Here is an 18930-nt window from a genome sequence, read left to right on the forward strand (position 1 = left end):
GTGCGGACTTAATGAGATTGCACCAGTTAGTCAGCCTTATTGTTACACTGCCTGGAAGACTCTGCGGTTTACGGGGAAGTTTGGCTAGTGTTGCTGGGACTGGGTGTCCTCGGGGGCCCTCCAGGACTGAGTTCTTTGAGGATGATGGGGGGTTTTGTAGGATGGGCCACTATTAACTGGGGTGTATGTGGGGGTCGGGTTTCTGGTGATTGGAGATGAGAATCCCAGGGAGTGTGTGTGTGTGTGTGTGTGTGTGTGTGTGTAAGAATGTGTGCACCTCTGTGCCATCGGCATATTCTGTTGTGCGGTGCAGCTATTACTTTTTCAGTCCTCTTGGAATTTTCCTTTCCTTACGGCGGCCAGCACATTTTCTGTGCCTTTGCAGCCAGTCCCCTCGTCAGTGTTTGGCCTCCACAGCTATCATTTAGTCTACTTTTCACCACATCCAGGGCTTCCATTACATCACGTCTAGACTCCTCCGTGCTGGTGCTCGGGGCAAGGAGAAGGGAGTTTGGTAAGCCCTTGTGTTAGCAATGAGGCTGCCTGGGTATCACCCCTTTCCTTTGCTTTTTGGGAATGAAAGTACCCTTTCCCTCACTGCCCAGTGGGCTCCTCCAGCTCAGTTCTAGGGCTGCTGCTTCATGCCTGCCCCTGGCTGTGACTGCCCCTGGGATTGAAGATCATAGTGTTAGCATGATAGGAATTCTGAATTTCTCTTCCTGCCAAGATTTTTATCTGTCCCTCCCAAATCTGCAAATCCACCCACTCCACTTCCATTGCCTAGGTGATAACCACATTCTGCTTTCCTTGGGGGCAGCCTCAGGAATCTAGACATTCACATGGAAGCATATCTGCCCTCTTTAAATCCTGCAAAGGATCCCATACCTATAAGCTGTGTTCCCTCCCAACCTAGGTCCCTTACATTGCTCCATCTGTTCCTTGAATATACTCCTGGGCTTCTCTTGGGCTGTGGGAAGGCATGGAAGTCTGTCCAAAGACTCAGAATAAACATCCTATAGGGAGGGGCTTTTGCAATGATATTATGTCAAATAGGCCTAATTGTTTCTCAGTTGCTCTTTGGTGCCACATTCTGTTTGCTTAATAGCCCTGAAATATTGTACATTTTTTAAAATCAGTCTCCTAGTATGTATGTAAGCTTGGAAGACTGGACAGTATCTCGTGTCCTGTGGTTTTGTCAGTACCTCTTACATAGTGAGTTCTCAGAGTCCAGCTTTAAAGTATAGATTTCTTAATTTCTTCTTTCTTAGCCCACCAGCAGTTTGAGGGCAGGATCACACTCGTACTCATTACAGTAACCCAACTGGCTAGGTGCCAGAAGGAATAAAATAAGTGCCCGGTCTATGAGTGGAATTGAAACCACTGAGTCGAATTTCAGTTCTTTTGGGTACAGATTGTGTCCCTACCCCATCATCTTTGTGTAACCGTATCTTTTGTTGTGCATAGCTGAGAATGAAAGGAGATGGTGTGGCTCATTAGAGGGCCATTCCCGGGGCAGGCAGGATCAGACCCCATGGAATCTAGGAGAAACTGTGGCTGGGCATGGTTTGGGGACAGGCAGAGAGGATACCCCTCTGCCTGGTCCTGAGAAAGGTGGTGGGTAGGCAAGCAATCCGTACCATAGTCTCCAGTGCATCCTGGTCTGTTTCTAAACGGGGTTTTAAATACTCTCTTCTCCACCCTCTTTCCTGGAGAGGTGGCAGGGCTTGTGTTAGGAATGGATGGTAAAGAAGAAGCCATGACATTATTCACCCCCTCCCCCCATGAGCAGAAGGGAAACACTTTGCTTGTTTCAGCAGGCTATAGCTAAGTAGTGGGTAGGCTCAGCCTAGGTGTCAACAAGGTGGAGGGGGCAGGCTCAAGACTGAGACGTGTTCAGTAGTGAAGAAAAGGACCCATCCCATCAGGCCACTAACCCCACCCCTTTCCTTAGATGACCTGGGCATCTTCTGTCTTCCCCTGCATATTCCCTAGGTGCTGCTGCAACCTTAATTCAGCACCTGGCCTTCGGGCCACCCCTTGGGGGCAAATGGGCCTCCTGGATTCTCTTCTAGGGGAACGCGATCTGAAAATTCTAAACAGGAATTCATTCCCCAGTTACTACTGGAGTAATAACTAGGGCCACATAGTAGGAAGTGGAAAATCAGTGGGGAAGAGAGCCAGAGGTCTCTGATCTTCAGCCTTCCAGCAAAGGGGACAAGCAGTCACCACACAGTTCATCCTACCTGATAGGATGAGTGGGCATCTCAGGATGCTGTCAGATGACTGGAAGGGAAGGAGTAAGTCGATGTAATGGGCTGGCAGTAGTTTGTGACGGGAACAAATGAATCAGTGGTGTGTGCATATCTTAGAAGTGTTACATACTCAGGCAGGCAGTTAAACAAGTGTCCGTGGCTAGACCTAGGAAGTCGTATGCCGGGTTTGGCATTGGAATGAGCTGCCCCACAAAAAAATAAACCACTGTGGAATCCGAGAAACGTGTCTGTTAAATAAGAGGACAGCCCTAGATCCCATGTACAGTGTAGGTGCGCTGTTGCTGCTTACAGCTTCCTGTCCCCCCCAATCCCTTGTCCAGGACACTGCCTGGGGACGCACTGATGCATTCCTGGAGTTTGCTGGAAAGGGCTGCAGTACTTGCCTGAATGGCACCGAGGTTTTCAATGAGCTGCTCGGGGGTGGATGATCCCAGGAGCACAGAACTCACGCCCTCGTTTCTCAGGCACCATGCTGCAAAGAGCGGAGCACTGGGTCAGGATTGTTGGTGGACTTAGAAGCATCAGGTACAGTTACATTTGTTGTAGCCAAAGCTTACTAACCTCTGTGTGTGTGTGAGGGCGGGGAGATAGAGGACACACAGTGTTCTCTGGAACTGAAAACGGACAACGCCTCACTTCTCTTGTTCAGAGCCTTAATGAAATCAGTCTCTGCGTTTGAACAGTAGGTTTGTTCTCGCTGGCTTTCTTGTATTTTGCCTCAGGTACTGGATTATTCAGTACATCATAGGAGTATCTTGTTCCTGAAAATACCCGGCACTGCTCACCGACTAGTCATGTCTGGTCCTAGTTTCTGTCAGGCGCCCTTTCTGTCGTATATACCGTGTCACATTTCCTCTCCTGTCAGTCTTTCTCATTGCTTATCTCAATTGCTTTTTTTTGTTTTTGTTTTTGTTTTTTTAGACCAACTCTCAAAGCCCCAGTCCTTCTCTGCACATCCCATCAGAACTAACCCTGTTTTCTGCTTGAGGGTAGTGGAGTGTTCTGGAGAGAACCATAGAATCACCTGTCCCCATCCCCTTTGCCATCTTGCCATTGAGCCTTAGCCAACTTGATAAACCTCTCTTGACCCTTGGCCATCTCTTTTTCCTCAAATGGTAAAAGGTCTCTTCTATTTTGGTGCTGTTTGTGGGTTGTTTTTGAGACAGAGCCTCTTGTAGCCCAGGCTGGCCTCCAGCTTGCTGTGCAGCCAGGGATGACCTTGAACTGATTTTACTATGGATTACAGGCATGGGCAACAATGTTGCCAGGATCTCTACCCTAAATCCCTGTGTTCACTTGAACACTCAGTTCACTTTCCTTGGCCTTCATCGAAAATATTAAATCCACCAGATAGAATATTCCTCATTTTTCTACCTACTTAGTTTTCACAGTGATATTGTCCGGTTGCAGAAGAGGTTGAATGTTATTTTGGCCCAGGGCCACAGTGCCCTGAATCCATTTTCCTTATCTTGGATTAATTAAACATTATTCCTCTGTCCCTTGAGTATCGTTTCTTATTTTTGTCTACAGAGAATAGTCAGGTCTCTTTCGCTCTAAAATAGATGGCCTTTGACTATATTTTCCTGGAAACTTCTCCAACTTTTGAAAGTTCTGGAAGGTATGTTTAGACTCCTGTATTCCCCTTCATCAGGGTCCAGTCCCTTGCTTACCCTTGTTCTGGAAGCCAAGGCCCCCAGGAACCTCCTGGTTACAGTGGACAGCCTAGCACGGATCTACATTTCTGCTGGATCTTCGGACACCGAATGCCTCTTACGGCCTTCCTTGGCCAGTCTCATTTGACTCTGTCAGCATCTTGGCCCACCAGTCTGGAAGTCTGGGGTCTTTAGGGATTGTCTTCCCAATTCTACCTCCCCCTTTAATTCCGTGTCTAGTTGTTTATCCTGCAGTTCCTCTGATCCATTCTTAGCATGTAACAAACAGAGAGTTACATGGGGGCTTGTAATGTGCCCTTTCTATGCCCCACAAGACATGTTTTACTTAGAAGGTCTTCGTTTGAGATACATGCTTCTACATACTTACTAGATAACTTTTTTTTTCTTTCTTGTTTTTGTCCAAGCTGACCTAGAACTTTCTTTGTAGCTCAAGGATGATATTAAACTTCTGATTCACTGCCCCTACCTCCTGAGTCCTGGGATTAGGGGCGTGTGCTACCATCCGAGGTTTATGTGCTGTTGAAACCCAAACTCAGGGCCTTCTGAATGTTGGGCAAGCACTCTGCCAACTCGACTGTATTTCCAGCCTGGGAATTTAAACTTGAAAGGGGAAGGGAAGGAAATGCTTTATCTAGGTAGAAATTACATATCAAAAAGAATTGTATTTGTTTTAAAGTATACATTAGCTACCTTTTAAAAAAGTTTACCAGCCCTCGGCAATTTTAGTGTGTAACCATTACTATTTTAAAGTCAGTTTTAGTAGATTGTTCCCATCACCCTAATAAAATCCCTCATGCCTACAGGCATTAATTGATACCTAGCCCTACTTCAACCGTAGGCAAGCACTTACTCCTTGTTTTTAGGTCTGTCTTCCTGAACATTTCATTTAAATAGAATAAAGGCATTGCCTTTTGTCTTGGCTATTTTTCTCCTCGTGTGCACATGCTTCCGTGGTGTCGTGGTGTATCCTTTCCTTGCTGCAGAGTGTTTTGTGGCTGGGTTTCATCCCTCTTCTGCTGCTTCTCTCCTCCTTCTGCCCTCAGGAGCTCTCCCTAGACTCACTGGTGTTCCTCTGTCCCTCCCTCACTACAGATCCCGTACTCCTAGCCACAGCTACTCTAACATCACTTTGCTGATTTTAGTTGTGCGGGACAAGATCACTTTCCTTTAAGATGACAGGCATTTCTTACCCTGGTGATCTTATTTTCGATTCTGCCGCTTTAGCTTCAAGGTTCCCTGCCTGGACTTTTGTGTTTCAGGAACACTGCTTTGTTAATCTCTTTTTTCCTAAACATGAGTGATTTTTCCCTCCTCTGGGAGCCCTTTGCTCAGAATGCACTTTTGCCCTCACGTTTCCTTTGCCTCATTAACATCTCATCTTTTGAGGTGTCTCGCAGTCCTGTATTCTTCGGAAAATTTACTCTGAATTTCAGGCCAACATGGGGGCTCTACACATTAATTCCCTGCCCCATATCCAAAACTGTAAACCCTGTACTCACGTCTATTAATTGTCTTGACTTGCCTGTTAGGCTGTGGGATGTGACTGTCTTGAATTGGATGCTTAGCAACCCACTCCATACCTGGCACATGGGTCACACTTATTAAATGTTTAGAAACAGGCATAGATGCTGGATTCATCTCCAGCACTTTTGCCTCCTGTTCCTCAAGGGCCTGCTGTCAGCTGGTCCTCAAGGATGCCGGCTGGCCGTTGTGGCAATCACTGAGTCCTTCCAGGTGGTCATTTCAGCACTCCCCCCTCTCCTTTTCCCCCCTGCCTTGGCTTTATTACCTTCTGCTTTGCACCTAGAATCCCTTTCAGAACAAGTGGAAGTTTAGTGCAAAGCAGTGAACTGATTTCAGCAACACCCGATTCCTCCTAGGACTGCCGGGCTAAGAGAACCCGCTTTGCAGAGCTGGCCATGGGTTGCACCTGCAGCTGATTCTTCCTAATCAGCCTGCCTCACTGGGTATCACTGGCAAGCACATCTGTGGTGCCTGTGAGCTGCCAGTGAGCTGAGTGCTGGTTCTTGGGCATGTGTGCAACTGGGAGCACCATGCAGATCCGAGCAGTCTGTTTCCTGCTGGAAGCCTCCCCTCCCCTAGTCACACTGTGTCCTTGGAGATCAGAGGCAATGAGTCTGGAAATCATTCCTTTTTGGGTCTGAGAATTCTGTGGATAAAAACAGCTGCTTGTTTGAAAAGAAAGATGACGGGCAAGAAAAACATCTATGGAAGTAGTTCTCAGCTTTCCTAATGCTGTGACCCCTTTATATAGTTCCTTGTGTTGTGACCCCCCCAACAAAATTATTTTTGTGGCTACTTCATAACTAGTTTGCTACTGTTATGAATTGTAACATAAATATAAGATATGCAGTCCCTGTGAATAGCTCTCTTGGACCCAAGGGAGTTGCAACCCACATGCTGACCTAAGGCATAGAGGGACGAAAAACCAGCATCTATCAATTTAAACCCACACTCTGTACAAAGGGTATGTCATGAATATCTAACTTCCAGAGGAAGTTCTCCCTAGGAAGATAATGCTCTTCCATTTCTTCCAGACTTTAATATATAATCATCTTGGTATTTGTGGGGAATTGGTTCCATCCTTCCTACAATGTAGACACACTCAATTCTGTTTTTTTTTTAAATGGCATGACATTTGCATACACATTCTCCTATATTATTTAAGTCATCTTCATATTACTTATAATGCCTATTATAATGTAAACGGTTGGTTGACTTTGTGGATATGGAAGGCCAAGTGTACTCAATTCATGTTGCCACCTAAAATCTTATTTACTATATAGTAGATACATTTTCTTGTGTGTGTTAAGAAAACCTCAAGCCCAGTGTGTCTGGTTCTGTGTAAACACGCTCTATGGCGTCTGGAGATGGAGATCAGATCCAGATTGTTAGCCTTGGCACTGAGTGCCTTTACCCAGTGGGCCATCTCTCCAACCTTCATTTCCATTTTTCTAATGCCATTTGCTGTAATTTTTAAATTCCTAACCTCAGCAGAGCCAAACTATCAACAAATACTTCTTTGCAGAGGCCTTACCCTGGCCTGTTTATCTCTCTAGGTCAGCCTATCTGATCTGCTGCTGTTTCTTATTAGGACTTTTCCCCCCTTGGAATTAACACCTATTTTACTCCTTAATTCTCAGTTACCGTGCCAGTTGTAGTAAATCATCCAGTGACATTTGTGAGCCAGGGTTCCTCTAGCATGTATCTCACAGGGTTTGTTCTGAGCCTAAGACGCTAAGGCAGTGACTGTGGAGTGTACAGGGCACAGCCTGGCACTTCCCCAGCCCCCGCAAGTTTGAATGCTTTTGTATTCAATTCGGGGTCACTAACCATGTGTGACTGCTGAGCTGAAGGTGCTTCACGTGGAAAATAGATGCTGTGTTTTGAAAACAGGCTGAAAAAGAATATTTTAAAAACCTCAGTAATTTTATATATGTCTAAATGGTAATGTGGGGATAGATCATATTAAATAAAATGGATTATTAAAATTAATTTCACTTCTTTCTGTTTGACTTTAAAAATATTTTTTGAAATTTTTATGTATGTGCGTGTGTGTGCTCATGCGTGTGTGTTTGTGTGAATGTATGTTATATGTCTTCAGGTGCCTGTGGAGGCCAGAAGTGGGTATTGAGCCCCTTGGAGGTAGAGTTACCAAGGGTTGTGAGTTTCCAGAAAGTGTTGGGAATCAAACTCTTGTCCTCTGGTGGAGCAGTGAACACTCTCAACCACTGAGCCATCTTTTCAGTTCCCATTTTACTTTCTTAATATGGCCATTGGCAAATTTGAGACGAAATAAGTATTTCCCATTTTGTTTTAGTGGACAGTGCCAGTGCATGTGGTTTTGGGTGGCCGTGACCTTTCACGGACTACCTAGCATGAGAAGAACAATTTTCATGGCTGTTGACAAGTTTCCAGGGGAAGCTGCCCTTGCAGTATCCGCTTTCAGTGTGCAAGAGCCAAGGGCCTCTTTGAAGCCCTGTTTCTCAACCTCTTACCAACCTTGTCTCAGCAGGGGTAGGAGCTTGTCAGAAGAATTGGTGTCTTTGGGTAATGTAATGGCACAGTTCACCTTAGACACTTGAATATGTGTTTTGTCTTTTAGTTTTTTTATTAAAGTTTTTTTCATACATTTTTATCATTTTCCCCTTCCAATTCCTCCCAGGTCTTTCCTATCTGTCTGGCCACCTAACGCTGTTTTCTCTTCTTCTTCGTATTTTATGCAACTGTCTTAGAAGGGAGAAGGGAAAGGAAAGAGGTGACATAGAAAATTCATTCGGGAATACCTTGAAAAACTCCCTTTCTGATGCATGTACCAGAATTGATGCTTCTGAGATCAGCCTGCCCCACAGGCGACATGTGACCATGGCAGGGTGTTGGTCAGCCATAGAAAAGTCCATTTTTGGTCATCTCAGTGAAAGTCCCCCCCCCCCCCGTTCCAGGCCCGCTCCACCATCCCCAGTCCTTCTCTTACCCACAGCCAGCTGAGGTAGTGTGCATCCCAGACGCTCAGCAATCGGAGAAAGGTCTTTTAGCTTGTTCTGCTGTTTTCTCCCTTCTTCACTTACAATTCTTTCCTTCAACCACTGGTAGCACTGCAGATAACAATAGCACGTAAGCGGTAGTGCCTTGTATGGGCACAATAATTAATTCAATAAAATATAAGAACCTCAGGGCGAGGCTGAAGAGAGGGCTCATTGGTTGTGTGTGTTCCGCTCTCTCAGAGGACATGAGTTTGATTTCCAGCGCCCACATCAGGCAGCTCACAACCACATATAACTCTAGCTCCACTGGGCTGAGCTCCCAGAGTCCAGGTGAAAGTGGGAGGAGTGAGAATATGAACCAAGAGGTCAAGACCATGATGGGGACACCCACTGAAACAGTTTACCTGAGCAAATGGGAGCTCACCAACTCCAACCAGACAGGGAAGGAGCCAGCAAAGGACCAAACTAGACCCTCTGAATGTGGGTGACAGTTGCATGGCTGGGCAGATTTCAGGGCCACTTGCAGTGGCACCAGGATTTTCCCCTACTGCTTGTATTGCCTTTTTGGGAACTTATTCTCTCTGCTTGCTCAACCTTGATATAGTAGGGAGGGCCTTCCTCAAAACTATGTACCTTACCCCCCCGAGGAGTGAATGGGGGTGAGGTGGAGGAGGAAGGTAGAGAGAATTGGAGGAGAGGAGGGAGTGGGAACTGGGATTGGTATGTAAAATGAAAAAAGATAGGCCTTTAAGGGCACCTGAACTCATGTGGCATGCCCCCCCCATACACACAGAGTGGCCCAGCTTTGTGTCAAGAGAGTTTTCTGCTCCCTGAAGATCGTTGTTTTACATTATGTAATAACTGTCATCTTTTGCCCTTATTCCATCCCTAACCTCATTGTTATTTTAAAACATTTTATTTTTGCATTTGTGCATATGTGTGCCAATACCCTTTGAGGCTGTAGAAGATGTTAAAGCCTGGAGTAACAGGCAGTTATGAGTTACCCAATATGGGTTCTGGGGACTAAATTCAGGTTCTCTGCAAGAGCAGCAAGTGGTTTTAATCACTGGACCATCTCTCCAGCTCCCTAATATAATAATATGATAATTATAATAATTACAATGGTAATGATATTATTATGGGGACTTTGTGTTTTGATGCCACAGATTAGAATCAGTAGAGTAAGAGTTCAAAAGACAACCCAGGAAACTACTTTTTAAAACATGGAAAAAGACTGACCATGACCTGTAGACTGTTGAGTTTACTTTCCCAAATATGAAAGGGCTTTGGGAATTTCTCCCAGTCCTGCTTGGCAGAAGGCTCTGCTCTTGCAGGAGATGGGAATTAATCTTCAGATAATCGAGGCTAGCACTGACCAGCAGTGGCTGAAGGGAAGGACTGAGGGTCTGCATGGACCTTCCTCTTTCCTTGCACCCATGGATCTGAACCCTCTCAGAGGCAGCAGGAAGCTCTGCAGCTAGCAGTGGCCATAGGCACTCTTCCCGGTGATTTCAATAGGCTGCTGGTTTTTGTTTTAGTGTTTTCCTATCACTCTAAGAAAGAGCTAACCACATTATGTTTTATTGTGATTTTTGAAATAATTTTTACAGATGTGAAAAAGAGAAGGGCAAGCTGCCCCAGTTCTGTCTGCTCCTAGATACCAAAGGCTTATGGTCTGGCTCCTCACTGGGGACTTTGCTGGAGAAATGGCCAAGGCGTTCCTAGCTTCAGCACTGGGAAGTCTCTGATTCTTCCAGAGGAAGGGTGCCTGAAGTAACATGTTCGGAGGTGACAGCTGGTGCCAGTGGTGCTGGGGTGGATGGCTGTGGACAATGAGCACATGATGAGGGCCCAGGCAGCCTTGAGTCAGGGTGCTGCCATTGTCAGACATCCCTGAAAAGCTGTGGGATGTGGGAAAATATGGATAAAGTGGGAAAATACCATTAATCCTTTCCTAAATTTTATAATTTCATGATCTTTCAGGGAAACAGTATCTGAGTGTGACTCAGGCACAAAGTAAGGAAGGGATAGACAAATGCTTTTGAACATACTACTGTGCATATGTGAGTGTGGAAGCACACATACTACTGTATATATGTGAGTGTGAGCACACATACTACTGTATATATGTGAGTGTGAGCACACATACTACTGTGCATATGTGAGTGTGAGTGCACACATACTACTGTATATATGTGAGTGTGAGCACACATACTACTGTATATATGTGAGTGTGAGCACACATACTACTGTGCATATGTGAGTGTGAGTGCACACATACTACTGTGCATATGTGAGTGTGAGTGCACACATACTACTGTGCATATGTGAGTGTGAGCACACATACTACTATGCATATGTGGCAGTTGCGTGTCTGTTGCTGCCTTCCCTTCTGTGAGACAGGCTCTCTTCTTTGTTGCTTACTCCTCTCTCCTCAGGCTAGTTGGCCCATGAGGTTCTGGAACATTCCTGTCTCTGCCACCCATATCACTGCAGAAGTGCTTGAACTACAGGCACATGCACCATTCCCCGTTTTGCATGGGTGTTGGGGAATCTAAGCTCGGGGCTTCAGTGCAGCAAGCACTGTACCCACTGGTTATTTTAACAAGTCTTTCAATATGACTGGTATACGTGCATCTCTCTCTCTCTCACACACAGTGTATTTCAGTCTTAAGAAAAAGAATTTTTAATACAATATTTCAAAAATAGAGTAGTTCTATAAAAATGATAAAACCTTTTTTTTTTTTTTTTTTTGGTTTTTTGAGACAGGGTTTCTCTGTGTAGCCTTGAATGTCCTGGAACTCACTCTGTAGACCAGGCTGGCCCAGACTGGCCTCAAACTCACAGAGCTCTGCCTGCCTCTGCCTCTTGAGTGCTGGGATTAAAGGGGTGTGCCACCACTGCCCAGCATTAAATCAAGCATTCCTAATGTACATGGTACATATTGAAATCTCATGAACTCTACGTTTTGGAAATAAACAGCTTTAACTTCATTTCAAATAGAAAAATGTTAACAGTGGGAAGAGATGAAATCTAATTAAAATATTAATAATGAAAGTGACCTAGTGTTTTGCAAGAAGGTTGATGGCGAATATGGTCACCACTGTGGATGGGAGGCACAGTGCTGGGGATTCTGTTGCTCTGTCATGGTCCCCTTTACATGTGTGTCTCTGTGGAAGCCCCTGAGGTACTTCTTGAACATCAGGGTTATCCAGTTGGTCTCTGTATCCCGAAGCGACCAACACAGACAGTAATATTTGCCAAAGTACTAATTAATTTATCTTATAATTTGGGTTATCACAATCACCCAGCATTTATTGAGTTGTGCTAGGCTCTGTGATGAGTTAGAGGGTTTTTGGTTCCTCTCTTAGAAGCATCCACAAGTCGGTATCTAGGAACGGAAGTGTTTCGTAGATGAGTGACCTTTGTGCTTCAATAATCTCCTCACAAGCCGTGTTTGTAGCACCTACTTATGGAAACTACTCCAACAAAGTGGTGGATGACTGAGCTGAGCAAAGTGATTTTCTCTTTCGGCTGCCGTTGCTGGTCTCACAGGTTGGACATTGCCAACTTTGGCTGTTCTTCTCTGGTCTGAAGCTAATGAATAAAAGATCTCTTTTCTTCTAGGATACATTCTCTTAAGGATGTGTCTGTCAGTTTTCCTGCTCCCAACTTCATTGGCAAGATTCATACTGGAGATAAATAGAAGCGGGCTGACCGTGTTCCAGTCCGTGGACAGATGGCTACTGAGCCATGCCCACCCCGCCCTCAAGGACTGTCTCCGTGGAACAGAGTCTCAGAGTGAGGTTGTTCACACTGAGGTCTATCACTGGCAGCCAGAGAGCTCCAGCCTCTGGAAGAAGTGTTGACGGATACAGAGAGGAAAGTGCAGATAACTCAGTAACTTCATTAAGTAAGCTACAGGCTTTGTTCTTGAGGACAAGATGGGAGAACCACGGGAGAATGAGAAGAGCATGTCGGGGAGGCAAATGGAGTGCAGTGCATTTGGGTGGGAAACGAAATAATGTGGGGTAGGAGAGACAAGAATGGGAAAATAGCCTTGACTTAGATTCCGAGAGGATTTGCGACTTATCCTGTAAGCTGAGAAGTCAGGAAAGCATTTTGAAATGGGTTATGATATGGTCTCTTAGAAAGATAATTAGCCACAAGGGTGGATTGTTGAGAAAAGGGAGGCAGGAAAAGCATCCGAGTTCACTCCTGCAGTAACCCGGAAAGGGAAGATGAAGACCTGTTGGGGCTGTGCGGAGTGGACCTGGCTGGCAGGATGCTGTGTGGAGGAGCCCTGCTAGGCAGGGTGAGGATCAAGTGGTCGTGATGTGGGGTAGCACAATGATGTCTGACCAGGATGGCTAGATCTTGGGCAGAGACACTGCAGAGCTAAAGGGGAGTTAAGTGTGAGCAGAAGGATGTGTGAGAGTAACTTCTATTGGGCTTGACAGGTTGGTACCCATGGGACATCTAATGGACTGGAAGAAGTGGTTTGCTTCTCAACAGTGGAGTCAGAGTGGAGTCAGAGTTGGTGGCATGCAGTCAGAAGTCACTGTTAGAGGGACGGGGCCAGCCAGAAGAGGCCACACAGAAAACTCCCTGGCTAATCCTGTTTCCTGCAAGAGCCCTGGAGAGTCATTTTTAAAGAATGATTGATTCTTCAATTTTAGTTCAATACAGCAGGCACAAAGTATTAGCATTTTGTTGATAATAACAACAGACAGTGTTACATGATCCATTCGGAGGGCGGTGTTAAAAGCTGCCAATGTATCTGTCCGCGTGTCTCAATTTTTCTGTTAGCACCATACTGTAACTTAGTCCTGGGGATGCCCTTCCATTTGCTTCTTTCATTTTTATTTTCGTCTTTCACTTTGGCAGACCTGCTTAAGCGGCTTCCCCAAGCACAGGCACGTCGCTCAGAAAGCACTGTTGATAGTGCAGAGCCTGACACTGCAGACCTTGCTCAGGCAGGCTCCAAACGGTTCCTGTTAATATCCAGCAGTGCCCACCTGATGGACTCCGTGAAACACAGCCATACATTTCCCAGTCGCTTTGGGACTTGACCACAGTCAGACGCTTTGTACATCTCCCCACCCCTTTCCTACTTTTGTTGGTGCATTTGTGGACATTTTTCATCGGTGTGTGAGCTTTTATCAGTGTTAACGGCTGCAGTCCTACCGACCAGACACGGCACAGACCAGACACGGCACAACCACCGCTTCCTTTAAAGACCCGGGTGTGAAAGGAAACAGATACCTTCGGGGAAGATAATTCACTGACAGCAGGAGGCCCGGGTCCGCACTCAGCTTTATCTGTGAGGAGTTTATGGTATTAATATTGCTTAATGTCCTGCCGGCAGAGGCCTGCCTCTTGCAGGATTACTCTGAGAACAAATAGCCCACATATGTGAAGTGCTTTGAATTTTTTGGAAAGCCTATGAAAGGATATACAGACGGTCTCCAGCTTAAAATTGTTTGACTTAGGATTTTCTTACTGATATGTAAAAGTTGTATCAGTGCAACCTCTGTTTTTCACTTCCAGTCCCATGTTCAGGAAATTACGTGAGATCGCCAACTCTTCAGTATAAAAAGGATTTGTATTAGATTTTTTTTTCATTTTTCATGATAAGGTTAGGCTAGGCTTTGATATTAAGTAGGTTAGCCATTTTGACAGGATATTTTGAGTTTATAGTTGGTTTATCTGGGCATTGCCCCTTCATAAGTAGAGGAGTGTCTATGTAGCAGTAGCCACCACTGACTGCAAGCTATCTGTGCCATTTCTCATTGTGAAGTTGAAAGGCAGGAAAAGGTAGCTCACAGCTCACTGCTTGGCGCGTAGTAGGTGGAAGGCATTAAAAAGTAGCTCACAGCTCTCTGTGTGGCACATAGTAGGTGTTCCTCGGTGCTCCTTTTCCTTCATGCCTCTCTTGCCTTCCTCCTCCTTCACATCCTTGCCTAAGATGCCTTTAGCTTTTCCTCATGTTCTGGTTTAGAATTTGTTATGAACGACCTTCAGTTTTCAGGAACAAGATCACATTAAATATTCTGAGATAACTGTGCTTTGGGGCAATTAAAACTCGAGAACACTGTCATGTCAGCATGCTTGGGGGATATTTATATCTTGTGATTCTAGAGGACAAACAAGCCAAGAGCTGAACTCGTGTAGTGAGAAAGGCCTAGAGCCTTGGGAAGGTTCTAGTTAGGGAAGTGTCTCTGGGCAGTTGTCCTGTCCCATCCATGTGGGTGTCCCCCACCCCAACACACACACACACGCACACACACACACACACACACACACACACACACACACACACACTCCCAACTCCTCTGGTAAAGGGCTGGACTTGGGACTTGGCTGGGCTATTCTGCTGGTTCAGTGCTAATGGAAGCTGGAGCCTGGGTCAGGCATGTGCTTCTTAAGATGATTTTGGCTTGTCTGAATTTTTAAGATTCCTGTATTCTCTCTCCCTTGGTATTATAGAGTAATTTGTAATTCTAATGTTGCTGCCCATTCTTTCAAGATTTTAAAGCGTAGATACCTTGTCATTATTACAGAAAGATGTCTGTAGTACTCCCTAACTAGTTCATCACCAGGAAGGGGCCCAAGCTGGGACAGGGCAATGAGGAGTGAATGCGGTTGAAGAATGCGATGCAGCTGAACAAAAATGCTACTAAGAAATCCACCACGTTGTACAATACATATTGACTTAAAAAATAAAATAAAAATACCCACTGGGCAGGGTGGAGACTGTGATGTGTTCAGTTTCTATCTCCCGAGGCCCTCTTTCTTTCTTTACCTAGTTCCCAAATGCAGTAGGAAATGTAAGCCAACCTCAAGCCTTACTCGGCTACAGCTGTTTCCCTCAAATGGATTAAGCCCTTACGGGTTAAGTTTTGTTTTCTCAGAAAAGGAAAATTAAATCCTCTTAGATAGAAAAGGGGTTTTAAATTTTGTCACTTCTAGACAAGGAATGAAATTCCTCCTTTAATATAAGAATAGGTAAAAATGTAGGGAGATTTGAGTCTGCAAGTCACGGGACACTTTTCTGTCCGTCCTTAGAGACGAATTCTCTGTGCAGGCAGATTATGAAGGGCTGACTGATCCGTCGCCAGCAGCAGAGACCTGGGCAGGCTGAGGGGCCCTGCCAGAGGCCATGGCAGGCCAAGGCCACAGTGTGCTTAAGCTGGGAAGCCCTGGGTCACAGCTCTGCTCCTTCTCATCCGTCTTCTTCCCTTCTGCCCTCCCCGAGACTTTCCTAAAAGTTGAGAAAAATACCTTCAGTGAAGCTCTAGAACTTTCTGGCACCCCATTTCCATATTTTCCAGAAATAATTCCACAGGCAAGCGGAGACCATGTCATTGCACCAACCCCTGTGGGGGAAAAACAACACAGTCACAGAAAATTGCTGTGCCAAGTGGGACCAAAAGTGAGGGGTGTTTAAACAGAGCTCTGTCCGTTCTAGAGGAAAGCTGGCCAGATAAATGAGTTAATACCAGCATTTGTCTTTCCATTACAGCTTAGGACTTACAAATTGTGCCTTATTCTTTTATAAACCAATTAAACATGTACTATCTGTTCCTGGGAGTGCGCCATAGAAGTGAACCCGAAAATATGGCTCATTCATGACTTTTTCATGGCCACAATTCATAGACCGAGAGATAAGAGCTTCTACTTGCAAAGAGCCAGGGCTTCACTTGTCCACCAGTGCCTGATGGCACCGGGCACTTAGCAGGAGCACAGCCTGGCACACGGCAAATGCCTGGCACATGACAGAAACAGCGCCAGCTGTTGTTGAGTTTGTGTTGTTTTTGATTCAGCGTTTGGAAAAAGTAATCTCTGGAAATGGCTTTGGCATATAAGCCTAGTTCTTATTATCTCTCTATTACATTAATCAGGGACATTTGGGAAAGCCTTTTCCTAGGCCCTCCCAATCATTGATTCTCATATTGTGAAGGATGTAGCATACTGATATTTCTAATATCCAAATATCTTGTGTTTGTATTGTCTTTATACCCCACCCCAGGCCCTGCTTCCACACAAACAATATCCCCAGCCTGGGCACTGCTTCCACACAAACAATATCCCCAGCCTGGGCACTGCTTCCACACAGCCCAATTGTCCTGACTTGTTACTTGTTGAATTCCTTCTGTCTTACCCGGTCCCCGGTGCAGCACGAGAGATGTGGGGAGATCTATATGCTTTGGAAAGGATACCCAGTCTCCTCACCGATGCATGTTTAGGCTAGAGCAAGCAGCCATGCAAATCGAGTTTATCTGCTGAATCCACTTTGTGTGTGCATTTTTGAACCCTTGCTGAGTGTATCTATGACAGTCAATTTACAACTCTGCGATTGTCGTCACCATACCTGTAGACCAGCTGATTTTGCCACAGTCTCTGAGATGCTTGGTTCTTGTCATCTCTGTGTAACATTAATTAGGAACCTTTGGGAAAGCATTTTCCTGACATGCCCCCTGCCCCAATCATTGATCCTCATATTGTGAAGAATGATCAGATGTGATTTTGAAGGTTACCTATTTTATGGTAGAGCTCCGGCAGCTGGACCTCTACCTTCTCTCTCTGGAAAAGATGGTACTCGGCTTGTTCACAGACGGGTGGGATCATGTTGAACTGTCGTGCGACAGAATACGCCTCCTAGGGAACAAAAGAGATTGCAGCTGGGCTTCTGCTGGCGAGCACTGGAGCTTCATGCTATTCATTTCCACGGGGCATGTGTATTTTAGAGCAGTAAATAAAGAGCAAAGAAATAAGCCAAACACATGCAAAGCTCTGGTCATAACCCTCACCAAGAGAGGTACCCAGCGTGAGAAATCTTTATTATTCTTTGGGAGGGTTAGACTGAGTAAAGTCTGGGGCGAATTAGTCAAAGCTTGAATTGTTTATTATTAAGAAGATTTTATTTGAATATGGTTAGGTTCTTAAATAAAACTCAGATAAACACCCAGAAAGAAGTGGTCTCTAAGTGGCATGTTATGAGCAGAGTAATTTCCAGCAAGCTGATTGTAAGAAAGCTAGAAGACTCTATTCCCATATCTCATTAGCATTGAAGTTCTCTCTGCCTTTTTTTTTTTTGCCAGCAAAGAACACGCTAAAACATGATTCCTATTGGAGATCTTGCCCCTTGGGTATGTTCTAAACTGCTGGGCTCCAGCCCTGCCAGCAGTCTCCCTAATGGTTCCAGCGCCATGGTATTTTGATAAAAGTCTCAGAAGAGATTGCAATTTAAACGTGGTTTCTAAAAAATAATGACGCGGTGCTCAGCAGCTATTAAAACCAGAAATCAACTCACCATGATCTCCATCGCGCTCCACCTCGAGGTGCCCCAGTACATTGCCATGCCCTGGTTGATCACATGTGTCATGGCTCGAACAATTTCTGTGGAAACCCAAACAGTATTCCGTGAACTTACCTACTGTACAGAGCTATGTGTTTTCCCCTACTCCCTCTAAGAGTCAGAAATTTAATGTATTTATTTGATTAACGTAATTACTCTTACTCTGGTGACAACATACATTCATCATCAGTGGTTTGGAGGCTTGGCAGTACTTTTCGGTAAACGGACACTTCATTTTCAGTGTCAGTTTAGTTTAATATCATTTGCAACGATATTAAACAGTATTAAAAATGTAATGACCATCCCGGGACTTCTTTTCCTTGTGTTGCTCGATGGTTCTTGTTCTGGTAAATGAACAGAGTATCTTGTTCACAAAGTGAGAAGGGAGGGAAAGCATTTGTTTTGACTGGAGAATGTACGGTCACAGAGGATGAACGGCCTGTCTCTTCTGCATGGTGGATTTGCAGGGCTGTTCCTTATCCCTCAATAGCCATTTAATAGAGATGACTCAATAAGTGTATCTAGCAGAAAGATAAACATATAAAATGCTGAACAAACAGCCGAAGCAACAGGGACTCAGAGCCCACTTTGACACACCCTGTCCTTGACTGCTTTGAACTAAACTTTGTGCTCAGACACCCGCGTCCTTGACTTCACCAGGGCCTGCTGGCGGGCCCACCCAGCTTGCACTTTAACGTCCTTCAGTTCAGCATCACATTTCCTGATCAGGAAGATTAATCCTCTCCCCATGGGGTGGAGCTAAGCTAATCCTCCTGGCACCGGCCAGAGGAGCTACAGACCTGGAGGAATGAAGAGCCTCAAGTTCAAGCTGGCCAAGCCCACAGACAACATTGGGTTTCTTTTGCTTCCACAAAGCCCCGTCAACTACACTCTTAGGATGCCAGATCCTCAGACATACTTAAAGGGTCAACGTCTTGGACTTCTTTATGTCCCAAATAATACCCAGAGATTAGACGTCCTTCAGAACAGAACCCTTTCGCAAGATAGAACTGGGGTTGAGATATTCCTTTCTCTCTCTTTTTTCTTTTTCCTTTTCTCTTTTTTTTCCTGCCTCCTTTCATCTCTCCCACTCTTCATTCCTGCCCTTTGAGAGTCCC

General features: G+C 45.2%; 1 protein-coding gene across 2 annotated transcripts in view; it reads right to left on the reverse strand.

Annotated features, from left to right (window-relative positions):
* Window positions 1-18930, reverse strand: part of Kcnab1 (potassium voltage-gated channel subfamily A regulatory beta subunit 1) — a 215800-nt gene that overhangs the window by 3511 nt on the left and 193359 nt on the right. The window contains exons 9-14 of one of the 2 annotated variants that reach the window (XM_038347204.1): window positions 17768-17853; window positions 16992-17112; window positions 16826-16879; window positions 15736-15830; window positions 8442-8562; window positions 2657-2745 (exon numbers count right to left, since the gene is read on the reverse strand). In XM_038347204.1, coding sequence (XP_038203132.1) covers window positions 2657-2745; window positions 8442-8562; window positions 15736-15830; window positions 16826-16879; window positions 16992-17112; window positions 17768-17853 — 566 coding nt within the window. The remainder of the gene's footprint in view (window positions 1-2656; window positions 2746-8441; window positions 8563-15735; window positions 15831-16825; window positions 16880-16991; window positions 17113-17767; window positions 17854-18930) is intronic. The other variant, XM_038347205.1, reaches the window with a different exon arrangement.

The sequence above is a fragment of the Arvicola amphibius genome, chromosome 11, assembly GCF_903992535.2.
Source record: "Arvicola amphibius chromosome 11, mArvAmp1.2, whole genome shotgun sequence".
NCBI lineage: Eukaryota > Metazoa > Chordata > Mammalia > Rodentia > Cricetidae > Arvicola > Arvicola amphibius.